At 48.6% G+C, this 16,395-nt stretch overlaps 1 protein-coding gene across 2 annotated transcripts in view; it reads right to left on the reverse strand.

Moving 5' to 3' along the window:
• The window catches only part of TCF3 (transcription factor 3), a 1,342,799-nt gene that overhangs the window by 372,122 nt on the left and 954,282 nt on the right, over positions 1-16,395 (reverse strand). For both annotated transcript variants that reach the window (XM_069649483.1, XM_069649484.1), the window contains exons 9-10: positions 1,095-1,197; positions 120-259 (exon numbers count right to left, since the gene is read on the reverse strand). In XM_069649483.1, coding sequence (XP_069505584.1) covers positions 120-259; positions 1,095-1,197 — 243 coding nt within the window. The remainder of the gene's footprint in view (positions 1-119; positions 260-1,094; positions 1,198-16,395) is intronic.

Genomic DNA, 16,395 nt, shown 5'->3' on the forward strand with positions numbered 1-16,395 from the left:
AAGTATAGTCAGTCCCCTGGTCCTATGAGAACGTATACTGAATGTGGAAAAAAAAGGAAACTCGGACAAGGTATATATCACATGATTGGAAGCATTTTTTCAAAATCCTTGTATATTACCATCCGTTCATGTGGATGCAGACTGTTGAAACTGCCAGACTGTGTGAGAGGGGGAGGAGAACTGCCCAGGATAGCCCCATAGGTTGGCTGGCTGATTGGACCAGATGAATTCCAAATTTCTGCAGAGGTATGAATTCCGTCTAAAATAAAAAAGATATAACATATGTAATCACATTTAGTGGCACCTCAAAAACCTATGCAGAATACTGTAATTGGGTTTATCAAATTCACTGTAGGGGAACTTTAGCACAGTAATAAAGGAAACCTAGCAATATTGAATTAAACAGCAAAGAAAAAAAAAGCGGAATAGTCAAAAAAATGGGCGATAGTGTTACAGGTGGCACTGTGTCCAACAAAAGCTGGAGTGCCAGCAATATTTACTGCACACAGACACACTGACTAACACATTCCTGCTTTGACACCAGAAACATAACGTTAAAAGTCTAAACACTACTGCCAACAGCAGTTATCCAGGAGACAGGTAGGGACAACGCACGACAATGTGTGCAGGCCAGAGTCAGAAGTAGAAGTGCTACATACAAAGGAGAATGTTTCTCCTAAGTGAAATAATCACCACCCAGCAGCACCGAAATTATGGCTTAGTCGACAAAGTTACGTCTTCCAACTTGCAGCATATAGGCTGTTACAAGGGCATACAGCACCCCTAAAGCTATGCACGGTTAACACCTGCCGTCAATGGATGGTAGTGCAGCTGAACTGGCTTAAAAAATATAGAATCCTGTCCTTCGCAAAAGAAAAGAAGTAATAGTGACATGCTAACAATGCAGGCTGTTTAAGGCACAATCCAACATACAATTTGTGTCGACACTACAGATCAATCTGGGAGTACCCAGCGCTACATTGAACAGAAGCAGCCAACACTTGTCTTATTGCTCTTGCAGAATGTGGAAGCAGGCAAAGAACACAAACATGCACTCAAATTCAGGAGGTGCAAAACTAACATTCATTACTAACCTGGCATGTAGAAGGCTCCCGGATACACTGTACTGGGAGGTTTAGAGGCAGTGTATCCGGCAGGATCTCTGCTGTAGTCATCACCTGAGCTCGAGGGGTAAACCTGTCAAAACGGGGAAAAGAAAGCCAGTGAAAATCAAGAGCACAGAGAGAAGTGTCTATTCGAGTTAAATTACTACTTATTTCACTATTGGGTATTGTTCCCCACAACCAGGAACCACCTAGATAGGCAATTTGTGTTTCCCGAAAAAACTATTATAACATTTTCCTCAACTAGTCTATGGATTGTTTTTATACTTCTAATATGTGCATAGTTATAGGCACATGCAACTTAACAGTTAACCTGTTTGAGACTTGCAAAGCAATGCCCAACTACACCAATTCAGAGCAGTAGAGAACTGGGTCAAATTACAGCCATTAAGCTAAGATGGAAAATAAAAGGAAACTAACATCACATTGCTTTTTTGTTTTATTAGTGCTGACGCAGACGTCCGGCTACTACACCACATGCTGAAATGAAGGATAGACGAAAGCTTGAAACAGCCACATCAAAGAGAGTACGCAAACGTCTATGGTGAGGACATTTTGTAGGCCCCTAAAAAAGCTCTATGTATTCAAGCAAGGGTGGATATAAGTTGGGAAAGTTAGGTGCCGATTCCGTTCTGGTTAGTAACGTGTCCTGTATCACTATTTGAGTGTCACTTTGCAAATACTTTAAATACATTTAATCACTTTTCCTTTCTTAGCAGCTCAGGCCTTGCAGATTATTTTTTAATCCTGTAGACTTACAGGTTGTGTAACTTAGTTTCCCACTCAACTTAAAGAAAGCACTATGCTTGGCGACAGCTGACAAAAATGTGACTGCTTTCTGTAAAATAGTGTATGACACCATTTTTGCACACTGCTGTCACCCAAGTCATTGACACTTATTTGACATTTACTGCACACAAGTAAATGCCAAACAAAAGATTCAAACATCCAAGAATGTCATTGTAATCATCAGCAGGGTCAAACAGCATGCAACTGGTTCGCAACAAACACTTCTCTACTATGTGAGTGGTAAATTAGATTTTGCAAAGCTTACTTTTTCAAGGAAGAAGCCACACGAAATCTCCTTCCACCATGCCCACGTTTGAATTCTTGGTGATTTAAACCATTCCTCACACTACTTATTTGTTACACTCCTAACAATTAGTATAATTTTTCAAGCATTCTCTCCTTTTGTTTTCTTGCTTTTTCCTAACATATGCAGTTCCTTACGCGCTTTTTTTTTAATTTACAAGGTCTTGCATTTTATTTCACGTTTCAGGTCTTCCCTTGTAGTTTAAACACATTTAGGGCTTTGAACACTGCCAGTAGCTCCAACAGGTTGATGTGCTTGCTACCTATTGTGATCATGTGCCGTCTGGTGGAGAAGGTGAGCTCACACCCCGACAGGGATGGGTCTCTGGTGAGTGGCCTCTACTGCAGGGGTGGTGAACGACTTGACAAGGTTTTCCCGTGTCCACTACTACAGTGATAGAACAAGGGCTTTCGGGACAACGACTAGAATGTCCCACTGACCGCTTGCTTGACACCATTGGTTCAAGAGTCACTCTTGCATAGGACGCATGCACGGACGGGCATATGGCACCAGTAAAATGCAGGAAGCCATCATTCGTATTAGCTGCATGGCTTTCTGTACGGTTACTTGATGACCGGCTATATATTGAGGGATTTGGAATATGTTTGAAACCTTTCGGAGGGGAAAACAAGGCTGCATTCTGTATGAATTAGATCTCACAGAAATGGTTTCACTTGGCTGTCAAAAAGGCTTGACTTCTTTTAATTGTTAAAGAACCCCAGTTGAAAGAGGTCTACAGTCTTGTGGGTGTTCTCTAGACACGCCTGTAGTGCGTCAAACTGTAATGAGCCAGTCATCTAGATAAAGGTACACCGGAATGGACTGTCTGCGTAAGTGTGCTGCTGACACTGCCAGAAACTTGGTAAAAACCCTTGGGGCTGAGGAAATGCCAAAGCAGAGTACTTTTAATTGATAAGGAATATCCTCCATATCGAACCTTGGTATTTTCTGTGCGCTGGCAACATTGAAATATGAAAGTATGCAACATTGAAATATGAAAGTATGCATCTTTCATATCCAATGTGGCCACGTAATACCTGTGCTTTGGCATTGGGATTACCTCCTGCTGAGTTGTCATCCTGAAACTTTGAGGCTTGACATACTTGTTGGCAGGACACAGATCTAATACAGGGCAGATGGTTAGATCCTTTTTAGCTACAAGGAAGTATATTGAATACATACCCTGGTTTACCTGTTGATCTGGGACGAGTTCTATCGCTCCCTTTTGCAGCAGGGCCTCCAAGCTCTGCTTGAAGAATAAGGAGATGGTCCAGTGACATTCTTCTGGTCTTTGGCGGGTGGTACCAAGGTGTCTTGAGAAAGTAGATTTAGTATCCCTCGCCCAGTCTTAAACACCCACTTGTCTGCTGAAGTAATACCCTCCCATGCGTGGTTGAAGTAGGTTAACCGACCTACTGGAGATGCATGGGAGGGGACCCGGACGACAGTCATTTGCTGGTAGAGGAGTATCTAGCGGCTGCATTCCCACCCCTTCCCTTGCCACATTGAAACACTTGTTGTTGAGGAGCTTGTTAGGGACTGAACAATCCCTGATTGGGGTAGCAGAGCGTCTCTTCTGTGCCATAAGAGGCCTGTGCGGCCCTGGAAAAAGATTGCCCCAGAAAGCAGCAGCAGGTATTAAAAACATGTGGTGCATGTACGGTTTGCTGGCTATTTCATTTTAAGACTTCAGAGTCTCATGCTCTTTCTTTGCCATCTCGAGTACATCGTCCACTGCTTTTCCAAACAAAACAGACTATATTCTATGGGCTTGTTGATAAGAGGCCTGCTTCTCAGGTTTGAACCCAGAGTTTTTCAACCAAGCGTGGCGATTTAAAAAAAAAAAAAGAGTCCCTTCAGCTAGCACTCTCCCAACTGTGTCAGCAGAGTCCAAAGTATTTTTTTTAAAACTATTGTGTGCGAGTTTCGTCGTCCTTGAACAGCAAGAAGCTGTGACTTGGCAGGTTCAGGAACACTCCCTAGCCTGTCTTGCAGCAGGCCCCACTGGACATCACTGAAGTTGGCAAGCAAGGCGGTGTAATTTGCAATGCAGGTATTATAGGCCGTAGAACACTGGCATTTCATGTTCTAGAGTCCTTTTCAGGAGGGGCCTCCGCTGACGACAAAGGGACGCCTGCAAGCTTCCTGGTTGTGGTGACCACCAGTGAATAAGGAATACAGTGTCAGCGAATATAAAACGGGTCACAAGGAGCAGGATTTAACATTTTCTCAATGCGCGGGTTAACTGCCCACGTCAGGGAGGGCGCGAGTAAAGAAGGGGTGATGCCCTTCTTAATAGAATTAAGAAGAGTGATTGACAGGCTTTTTCTCTGAAGATATACTAGGCAGAGTCAAGCACTGCCTGCTGAGCGAGTAGCTTGAAATGATCCGCTGCCTTTTTAAAGAATATTGTTGAAGAGCAACAATGGGAGAAGCATCTCTGGATTGTAACAGGCATGGAATCTAAAAAGACGTCAGGTTCAGCCTCAAAAGTAGGAGTAGTGGGCCAAGCCCCTGATAATCAGCGACATCAAGTCATGCGCCTGTGTCTTGGGAGGCAGGATCATGGGAGCAGTCTCCTTGGTATGGGACATAATATAATTCTTCCTCCTGATCAGATTGATCATCCTGAAATATATTCTCTGAAGGATCAGGTAGATGATGTACAGGAGAGGTAGTGCTGAAGACTAGGTGACTTGAGTGGCCTAGGATTTTCACCTAAGGGAGGAGACTTGGTACAGGTACTCCCATCAAATCCGAGAAATCAATACATTTAGACCGCTTTTCCATACATTCCTCAAACCTCGCCCCAGTTCAGGTCCCTGTAGTTGGTGTTCCAGAGAGTGGGAAAGCTAACTCGGCTGGAACCGGACCTTTAACACCCTGTACGGACTCCGATAGCGGGGGAAGAGGCCTGGACATACCGTTCAGGTAAAACATTGAAGTTAGGCTGTGAAATTGTACTAGAGAACTTAGACCTCAAATGGGGCGAGTTCAAACAAGTGGCACGTGCTTCGAAGTGTCTTTTGACATGTCTGAAAAAGGCACCGAAGATTTTGGGGGGAGCACTCTGGGAAGTGGAAGACTTCGAAACATGTACTAAGTGCAGAGGCGGAGCAGAGTGTCGAGAACCCGAGTGTCTCCAGACTTCGACAAAGATTGCTTGCGGGTGCAGTCCGCTTCTTCTACGGCACCACTGAGGGATGTCGAGGGGGGAAGTGGGGGTGGGGGGTTAGCTTGTACGCTTTGCCTTGGTGTGAGCCCCTGTCATCACTGGCCGATATCCCAGTAGAAGTGTGTTTTGCATGCCTGGTGGGGCTGGGGACTGGCAGGCGGGAGTCAGCGACTCCGCAAGAATGTCTTCGGATTCCAAACAGGACCCGTAGCTACCGGAGGGTTCCTCGTACGATCTGACCGCACTGGCACTTCTTGCGAGCGTCCCTCCAAGGAAAATTCCTATTACAGGAAGGCATTCTCTAATGCAGGATGTGGTGTAGAGAAGGCCCCCCACTCGCCCTACTGTGAAGGGCAAAGCCTGAAAGTGAATTCTGCAGCCAGCCGAAAGGATTTCATTCGCACAAATCTGCAGATGGGAACCGGGAAACAGCCGAAGAACGCTGCATGGGTCCGAAGACGCAAAGAGATGGATATTAATTGCAGCAATATAGCTCCTTATCACAAGCTCTGCATTAATGTGGCCGACCAGTATGGTGAAGAAAATCTGGGGGCGGGGGGGACCTCAAAGCATGAGGGATCATAGGTACACAACACGTTACAGTAGGCATTAGTGTTACAGACACTCCCAGGTTGATGTCCCTTTTTGATCTTTGAAAAAAAGATGCAATACTCCATGATGATCCGGCACTGCACGTTTTATTCATAGGGCATGGCTGCTGAGAGGAAGGATCATCAAGTATGGCCCGACAACATCGATATTGGTGAGTGGTGGCTGTTTGCGTAGTTCATTCATGCATAGTTCATTCTTTTGAGTATCAGGGATATGAAAGATATAAAAGTGAAAGTTCTGTGAGGGTAGGAGAGGTAACTGAGTAATCCTCCGACTAGTCTTGGGAGGAAGAAGCACTTTTTAGTGATTCGTTGACTTGCGGTTCCAGGGATAGTCAATTGTTCATGAGTATCCCTAGATTATTTACTACGTCTGTAGTCTCCAGTTGCAATGCCATGCCGGACGACCAGTCCAGTTGTTGGTTGCCTGCATCTATTTCTGTGGGTCAGAGCATTATTTCCGTTTTTGCTGGGTTAAATTTAAGGATGCTCGTTGTCATGCAATTGTAGAGGTCTGCGAGGGAGTTGAGGCAGTCATTTTGTCCTGGGTTGTGTTCGTTTTCACAGTCAGTTGTTTGTCTGCGTAGTTGTAAGTTGTCCGTGGGTTCAAATTTTTCATCAATGGGCACATGAAAACGCTCAAAAGCAAAATTATAAGTTACTCACCGTAGTGACTAACGTACTCTTCGTTCTTAGTCCCCTTTCCTCCATACTGCATGGGAGATTACAACTGAATGTAGCCCCAGGGTGGAGAAGAGACCCCTCCTTAAGCAAATCGGTTCCTGAGAACCGCCCATCTTAAAACAGCATCAGATCTAGAGCAGGCATCCAAACAGTAATGCTTGCAGAAAGCTGAGGGAGTGGCCCAAGTGGCCGCTCTGCTTATGACTTGCCAAGCGACATGGCGATGGAATGCGATGGCCATTGTTTTGGCCCCGACCACGTGGGCGTCCATGTTGGCCGGAAGTGGCTTGTGCAGGCCCTCGTATGCTTCCTTGATGGCCGAGGCCATCCAGAGATATATGGAGCCCTGATATCCTGCTCTTGAGCCTCTGAAAGTGCCAAATAAGTCTTCAGATTTGGGGAAGCCCTTGGTCCTGTCCAGGTAAAATTTCAGGGCACACCTGACATCCAGGCAGTGCAGCACCCTCTGTGCTTCATCCTTGGGATCGGGAAAGAGCATAGGAAGGACTATTTACTTGTGCAAGTGGAAAGTAGAGGGCACGTTGGGCAGAAATGCCAGGTGCATCCGCAGGACTACTTTGTCCCTGTGAAAGGTAGTATATGGTTCCGAGGCGACCAGCGCCTGTATTTTGCTGACTCTACGCACCGAGGTGAGGCCGACTAGCAAGGCTGTCTTGATGGTGAACAGCCTGATGTCCACGGATGCTCAAACGGTTTGTGCGCCAGAGCGTCTAAGACGATGTTGAGGGCCCACACAGGGTGCGGCCTCCAGACGGGTGGGTAGAGCCTTGCAAGCCCCGTAAGATGTTTCTTGACGATGGGATTGGAGGAGGAGAAGTTGATCTCCCCCCCCCCCCCTCCTCAGAATTCCTGTAAGCCCCTATGGCTGCAAGGTATGTCCGACAGGTGTCCACCTGCACACCAGAGTGGGCGAGGTGTGCCAACAAGGAGAGCACGTCGTCCAAAGAACATGCCAGGGGGTCGATTTCCTTGGAGTCTGCCCAGTGGCAGAACCTGGTCCATTTACTTTGCTCCTTGCGCCCTCTGCATGATTTCCAGATTAGCCTGTGAGAGGCTAAGGTGCCGCAGTGTTACCTGCTCAGGTACCATGCTGTGAGCGCTAGCTTCTGTGGGGTGGGGTGGATGACCCTGCCCCCTTGTTGAGCTAGAATATGTGCTGGGCCCACCGCAAGGTGAATCAGAGGCATCTCCGAGAGGGTGAGCAGCTCCGAAAACCATGGCCTGGCCGGCCACCATGGAGCTATTAGAATGATGTTCAGTTGGCGAGACTCCTGGATCTTGCAAATCACTCTGTGAATCAGCGGAGTGGGCGGGAAGGCGTAAGCCCTCATGCCGTTCCACTGAAGCCAAAATGTATCACCGAGGGAGCCGGGGCCCTGTCCCTGCCAGGAGGTGAACTGAGGGCACTTCTTGTTGTGCCAGGTGGCAAAGAGTTCCACCTGGGGATGACCCCCCCACCTGTTGAAGATCTCCTGAATGACTAGGTTGTTTAGCTGCCACTCAGAATTGTTCGCTCCAAACCTGCTGAGCCTGTCCGCCTCCAGGTTGGCTTCCCCGGGAGGTGGACTACCGTGAGGTAGATGTCGTTTTCCAGGGCCCACTCCCACATGCTGATTGCCAGTCTGCACAGAGGAGGGGATCTGGTGGCTCCTTGCTTGTTGACGTAGTACATGCTGGTCGAGTTGTCTGTCTGGATGAGGACAACTTTGCCCCTGAGTAGTGGTAGGAATGCTCCGAGCGCTAGCCAGATGGCATTCAGCTCTAACCAATTGATGAACAAGTTACTTTCTTACCTGGTAACGTTCTTTCGACGGGATGTTCCTCCGACGTATTCCTCATCTTTGATATACGTTTCCTGCTTGCTGGCCTCGGAAATCTTTTCTGTAGAGGGCGCTGCGCGTCGATGTCCGCCGAGTCAATGTCCCTCGACGGCCACCGTATCGGCGCCGATGTCACCATGCCCATAAATAGACACGCGCTGCATCCGTTGCTCAGTTCCGTTTTGTAGTATAAGAAAGACATGACTGAATTGGTTAGTAACCTTGAAGGACCGAAAGCTGCAACCACAAGGGAAGTTATCACTGCGGGGATGGATGGGAGAGGCGATAAGGAATACGTCGGAGGAACATCCTGTCGAAAGAACGTTACCAGGTAAGAAAGTAACTTGTTCTTCGAAGGGATTGTGTCCTCCAACGTATTCCTCATCTTTGGTAGACTCCCAAAGCAGTGGTATGTAATTGGAGGAGGGAGTGATCGTGTTATGTATCCCTTTAGGGATGGACCGAGTAATACGGCTTTGCTAAATCTGGTCTCTTGAGCAGTGAAGGAATCCAGATTGTAAAGTTTTGTGAATGTATGTGCGGACGACCATGTGGCAGCCGTACATATGTCCCAGACCGGTACCCCTCTCTGGAGAGCCGAAGAAGCTGAGATACCCCTGAGGTTTTGTGGTGGCTCTTTCCCTGCTAGTCTACAATATTCCAGGATGGCCAAGATAATCCATCTGGAGATGGTTTGTTTTGTTATGGGTAGTCCCAACTTGTGACCTGAGTATCCTACAAACAGCTGGTCTGTTTGCCTGATTCTAGCCATTCTGCTGATGTAAAAGCTGAGAGCTCGCCTAGGGTCCAGCCTGTGTAGCCTTTCCTCCTCTTTCCCCGGATGGAGAGGAGGGTAGAATGAAGGCAAGGTAATTTTCTGAGTAATATGGAATTCAGAAACCACCTTTGGGAGAAAACTAGGCTTCACCTGGAGGACAACCTTGTCCTTGTGGAAGATTGTATGAGGGGGTTTACAGGAGAGAGCTTGTAGCTCACTGTTAGTGCTACAAGTAGGACAGTTTTAATTGTGAGGAATCTGAATGCGCAAGAGTGAAGTGGCTCGAATGGAGTGCCCATTAAGAAGTTTAAGACTAAATTCAAGTCCCATAATGGAACCTGGAATGGTTTTGGAGGGTAAACATTAGTCAGACCCTTGATAAATTGTACCACTAGAGGAATTTTGAAATACGATGGTTCCTCCGCAGTGCGCTTGAAGATAGAAAGTGCTGCGAGATAGCCTTTTACAGTGCCAACTTGAAGGCCTGAGTTTGCCAAGTAGAGTAGAAACGATAGCACCGTTGGTGCATCACATGAAAAAGGGTCGATATTCTCTGTCCTACACCAGCTGCAAAACTTGTTCCAACGGCAGCGGTATAAAGACTTTGTTGCTGGTCTTCTAGCCGAAAGCAACCCCTCCATGACATCATCAGGGAGATCCCAATCCTTGTACCTCAACCTTTCAGAAGCCAAGGTTGAGGGTTCTGATGTCTGGATGGAGAACCTGACCTCCCTTCTGCGAGAGAAGATTCTCTTTGAGTGGGAGACGGATTGGAGGACAGATGGACATATCTAGAAGGTCCGGGTACCACGTCCTCCTGGCCCAGTCCGGGGCAATTAGGATCATGGTTTTCCGGAATCTTCTCAACCTCCTGATAATTTGAGGAATAACAGGGACTGGTGGAAACGCGTAGAGGAGTGGAAACTCCCAGTCCACTACGAACGTGTCTCCCAGAGCTCCTCTCGGGGGACATTCCCTTGAACAGAACAGATCGCACTTCCTGTTGGTGCTTGTGGCGAACAGATCCACCTGAGGGGTTCCCCAAAGGGCGAAGATCTCTTGAAGGACTTCCTGAGCTAGTTCCCATTCGTGGGAGACTGTGCTCTGCCTGCTCAGAGCGTCCGCTGTCAAATTCTTCTCTCCGGCTAGATGGACTGCCGATAGAGAGATTCCTTCCTGAATTGCCCAAAACCAGAGATGCATTGCCTCTCTGCACAGTGGCAGTGATCCTACGCCTACTCTTTTGTTGAGGTAGTGCATGGCCACCGTGTTGTCCGTCATTATCAGGACATTTCTCCCCTGTACTGATGGCAGGAAAGCTTTCAGCGCTAGTCTGATCACTCTCAGCTCTAATAGGTTGATATGTAGTGTGGACTCCGATGGAGACCAACGACCGCTGATGGTCAAGTCGTTGGCATGGGCTCCCCACCCTGTGAACGAGGCGTCTGTGACTACTGTTATCTCCGGCGATGGTTGCCAAAACAGTTCTCCTTTCCAGATGTTCTCTGAATAGGCCCACCATTGAAGGTTGTGGGCTACCTTGTCCGGAATCCGGAGGAGGTCTGACATTCTCCCTGAGAATTGTGACCACTGACTTCTCAGTGCCCACTGAAGAGATCTCATTCTCAGGCGAGCCTCTGGCACAAGAAAGATGCAGGATGCCATGAGGCCTAGCAACCTCAAAAAGTCGAAGGCTGGGAGACGTTGGGCATTTTGAAACTTGGTGACCATCTGTAGAATATCTTGAGCCCTCACCTCTGGTGGCGAGGCTTTTCCCAGGGAAGTGTCCAGGACCGCTCCAATGAACTGGAGTCTCTGAGATGGTATCATCTGTGACTTCTTTAAATTGAGGGAGAAGCCCAGTCTGTGAAGGAAGAGGCAGACAGTCTAGCTGGGTCCGGGCCTGTTCCCAAGATACGGCCCTGATCAGCCAATCGTCCAGGTAGGGATAGACGTGGATCCCTTCCCTCCTTAGACTCGCCGCCACTACCGACATCAGCTTGGTGAAGACCCTTGGGGCGGAGGTCAGCCCAAATGGCAGAACTCGAAATTGATAATGAGAGTTGCCAATTGCGAACCTCAGGTATTTCCTGTGCTTGAGATGGATTGGCACATGGAAATAAGCATCCTGAAGGTCCAGAGATACCAGCCAGTCCTGGAGCTGGAGGGCCTGAAGGATCTGAGAGAGAGTTACCATCTTGAACTTGTCCTTCCTGAGGAACTTGTTCAATTCTCGTAAGTCCAGGATGGGTCTCAGTCCTCCGTCCTTCTTTGGTATGAGAAAGTAGGGGGGGGGGGGGGGGGGGGGGGGGGGGAGTACCAGCCCTTGTTCCCATCCGCTACAGGTACTGGTTCTATGGCACCTTTCTCTAGCAGGTCCATAATTTCCTGCAAGGGGAGCGGATCTGGAACTTTTCGGGAGCTGTTCCCCGGTGGATGATTCGGAGGGATGTGTAGAAAAGGTAGGTAGTAACCTTGGGCAACTGTCTCCGACGCCCAAGCATCTGACGTTATAGCCTGCCATTCCGTCAGATGGTGAGTTAACCTGCCCCCCACAGGCGTCTTGTGTGCAAAGCCCTCCGAGTTGTTTGGGGGCGGCTGATGCAGATGCCGAGGGTAAAGAGGCACCTGCTGCGGTCTTAGTACCTTTGACCCGTCCACCTCGGGTGGATCTTCTTTGGCCTCTTTGAGCAGGCTGTCCTCTGCCTTTTCCGAATGCGGAATAATAGCGAAAGGACTTTCCTCTCCCAGAGGTTCCTGAGGGGTGAAAAGGAGTCTGGCGGATAGCAGCTCCTAAAGATTTTGCTGCTGCCTTGGAAGTCTAACTTTTCCAGACTGTCATCAGCCTTTTTTCCGAATAACGAAGAGCCGTCAAAGGGCATATTCAAAAGTCTGGCCTGTACATCTGGAGCAAAGCCAGACTTTCGCAACCACGCATGCCTGCGGATTGTTGTACTAGCAGCCATGGCCTGCTGATACCGTCAGCGGAATCGATGCCAGTTTGAAGAGACTCGCACATGGCATCTTTGCCATCTTGAATGATGTTAAGGAAGGCTTCCTTCTCCTCTCCATCGGGTATGCAGTCAGCCGCTGATGAAGCACACTCCCATAATGTGTGACTGAACCTGGCGAGCGTACAGGTGGCATTGATGGACAACGCCATACTACAGGCAGAGAAGACTTTCTTTGCCATAGAGTCGTACCTCTTTTCATCCCTGTACTGTGGGACAGTAGGGTAAGCAGTCCTACTGCTGGATGAAGTTGCCGCTTGAACCACCAGGCTCTCTGAGGTCGGATGTTTTGACAGGTATTCAAGGTCAGCAGCCGCTACCCTATACTTTGTCAACAGTCTTTTATTGACTGCTGTGATGACTTCAGGAGTCTCCCAATTGGATGCAATTTTTTTTTGTAGGGCTGCATGGAAGGGGACCACGGGTCCTCCTGTGGGCCTTTGTCCAATATATCCGTTAGATCATCCTGTTGGAAAACAGGTGAAGGTGCAGACCAGCCCATAAACTCAATTATTCTTGCTATCAGGGTTATATATGGTGTTTCGGCATGTTCCCCTGGGTCTGACTTTACAAATTGCACTTCTGGGGAAGTGTCAAGTCCACTAGCCTCATGAAGTGAGTCCTGTAGCTCCTTCAGCCTCCTTTCTTCAGAGGTGAAATCCTCTGCAGCAGGCAGTGAGGATCTCTGTAAACCAAGAGTTTCTTGGTCAGAGTCTTCTCTTTCTTCATAAATTGAAGAAAGACCAGGGTATTCTGATCTCTGAAATGGAGTAAAGCCCATTTCTAGGGCTGAAGGAGCCAAACTTGTCGTTATTGGACGAGAAAATGTCGAAGTCGTCGACGCCGATGTAACCGGCCTCGAAGATGCCAAAAATGGCGTCAAAAAAACTGGAAGGGCCCTCGAAGAATTCCAGAGGATCGGGATCCTACTCTAGGGCATCGACGACGATCTCGGCGTCGTGCCGGAGGCCCTTGAAAACACTGTTGGCTGTGGAGCCTTGGTCCTCTTTCATCGGCGTCAAGTCGATCGACCGATGCGTCGAGGAACCCTTCGACAACGGCGCCGACCCGTGCGTCGAAGGAATCTTCGACGACGGCGAAGGAACCCTCGACGACGAAGACGGTGCTTCCTTACCCGATGGCTCATGGCACTCTCGGGTGGAATGTTTCGCTGGGTGCTGCGACTTGCGGCTTTTTGTTTTTTTGGGTTTTTCACCCGGGGTATCACCCTCAGCTGTCTTCGAGGGTGTCGAGGCCGCGTTCTCAAAGACGCTTAACATTTTCTTTCTGAATTCCTCCCACTCAGCTTGAGAACTGTGTTTGGTGGGACAGGAACCTCTTTCTGGGGACACCGAAGACGACGAGGAGTGGGACCTTCGACGTCTCTTTTTTGAGTGTCTAGATCTCGACGATTGGTGGGAGCTGCTTCGAGATCTGGAATGGAAGTTGGAATGGGAGTGTTTTCGACGGCGAGGAGACGAATGCCTCGACCGACGAAACCTTCGAGGAGGATTTGGCTGACTTACCTCTCTCGAGCTTCCCCTTTCGCTCCTTCAGGGCTTTCGCCGTCATGGGCATGCAGTCCTCACACTCCGAACAATGGTGCGCGGACCCCAAGCACCATAAACAGACCCTGTGTGGATCCGTTACTGACATTTTTTTACCGCAGTCTCGACATTTCTTGAAGCCGGATCGTGGCGTTGTCGGTTCTGATGAAGAATCCATCGAGAACGATAAGGAATATTCGTCGAAATAGATAAACCTGACTGAACTGAGCAACGACGTTCCGAGGCCCCACAAAGTGCGGAAAAACGGAACTGAGCAACGGACGCAGCGCGTGTCTATTTATGGGCATGGTGGCGCCGATACGGTGGCCGTCGAGGGACATCGACTCGGCGGACGTCGACGCACAGCGCCCTCTACAGAAAAAATTTCCAAGGCCAGCAAGCTGGAAACGTGTATCAAAGATAAGGAATACGTCGGAGGACACAATCCCTTCGAAGTGGTATTCCTGCTCCTGTCAAGTCCAGGTGCCGTGGACCGAGAGATCGTCCAAGCTGGCTCCCCAGCCCTCGAGCGAAGTGTTTGTGGTGATGGTGGCCTGCGGACTGGGCGGCCGAAAGGGCTTACCTGTCCGTAGGTTGCAGTCCCTGGATCACCATGTTAGGTCCAGGTGGAGAGATGGAGGAACATTGATCATCTCAGATTGGAAGCCCCGCTCCTGGTTCCATGAGCCGCGAAGTGCAGCTGAATCCTCCTCATCCTCAATCTTGTGTGTGGAACGGCTAAAAGGACCGCCGCCAAGTGAACCAGGAGATGCTGGTACCACCAGTGCATGTGCTGGTAAAAGGACCTGAGCAGCGCGGGAGTGTCCTTGGGAAGGAGTCTCCTTTGCGGGCTGCGATGGAAAAATGCTGTCCTACCTTGGGCTTGGCTCAGTGTTTCAAGAAGTTCTTGAGGTCCTCTGGAAGCGACTTCCGGAAGAACTCCACCTGGCTAGTCTGTTCAGCGATTTCGATGACAGTGAGCCACACGCTGTACAAGCTTGCCAACTGTGGTCTGGGCAAAGGCAACGCAGGCAGAGGGTGTGGGAGTCTGAAGTTGGGAAGAGCCCGTTGCAAGATGGACACCCGGTGAACCCTGTGGAAGTCGACATGCTCCGGGGAGGAGCATGACGCCTGAGGACCGAGTACCTGAATGATAAAAAGACAAAAAAAGAAGACAAAGAAGTATCCGCACGTGGAATTACATGGCCGAAGCCAAACCCAGGAGCGCTGGTGGATTCGGCCCGTTTCTGTCAACGCAGAAAAGGGGACCGAGGTGTGGCGCCGGAGGGCGGAGTCAGGGAAGCGCATGATCCCTGGGCAGCACCCCTGCGCGCCTCTAAATTTAAAGGGGAAGAAGGTTTTTTTCTGGTGAAAAAGGGTGTCTTCCATACGTTGGAAGGGACGCCCATGCAGTATGGAGGAAAGTGGACGGGACGTAAGAGTAAGAGCCTGAATCCCTGTGGGACTCTGCAGGCTATATTTTTGTTGTTTGAGGTGAACAATGGAATGTAGTTTCTTTTGGTTTGTTAGGAATTAGGTAGGCTACTTTAGTGCAGATTCCTGTATGCCACATTCCAACAGTCTTTTTATTAGTGTTGCGTGGACGATTGTGTCGAAAGCCACTGATATGTCCAACAGTATGAGGGGCGATTGGCGTCTGCATTTATTTTTAGGCCGGCCCATACCGTTAAGAGCTCTGAATCTGTTCCTCATTGGTGTGAAGCCAACTTGTGACTAGTCGAGTATGGAGTTTGTTTCAACGTATTTAAGTACGATCTTGTACACATGGTTCTTCGGGCCAGTCACAGGTTGTTGGATATTGGCAAGTTGGATATTGGTCTGTAGTTGCTTGTGTCTTTTGCACCAATTGCTTTTTTTATTAGTGGTTTGATGTATGCTGATTTGAAGGGGCACAGTACAATTCCTCTTTTGAGAGATCGGTTCATTAGGTCCGGAAGTGCATCGCCAGGGTTCAGTGGTTGAGGATTCCTTGGATGTCAGGGGGGGCAAGTGTCCCTTGGGGATCCTGCAAGGTTGGTGTCCTTGATCAGTTTGGCAAAGGTCTCTTCTGTGATTGATTCAGGTGAGTTTTGTTGTACTCTGTTTTGCCTGGTGTCTGTTCATCGGCAGTTGTGGTTGTATTAGCTCAGGTTGTGTTGATGGTCTGCTGGATTGTTTCTATTTTTGATCTCAGGTTGTTGGTGATGTCACAAAGTGCTTGTGTCAGGATGATTAAGTTTTTGCAGGATGAGTTCATTTATCTCTGATGATTTTGAAGAGTTCTTTCTGGGGATTTTTGCAGATTCTATTCTTGTGGCGTAATAGTATTTATTTGCCTGGAGGAATGTTGCTTTATATAGTCTGAGCTGTCTGAAAGGCCTTCAGCGCTAGACTGATAACCCCCTGCTCCAAGATCTTTCATGCGTCAATGTCCTTGTTGTATTTTTTCTGCCGTGAGGGAACCTTTATGACTAACGTGAGTTAGTACAGATAGAAACTAGTAAGATTGCTATGTTCCTTCTCCGAGCAGC

The sequence above is a fragment of the Ambystoma mexicanum genome, chromosome 1p (assembly GCF_040938575.1).
Source record: "Ambystoma mexicanum isolate Mex_15411 chromosome 1p, UKY_AmexF1_1, whole genome shotgun sequence".
In the NCBI taxonomy this organism is placed as follows: domain Eukaryota; kingdom Metazoa; phylum Chordata; class Amphibia; order Caudata; family Ambystomatidae; genus Ambystoma; species Ambystoma mexicanum.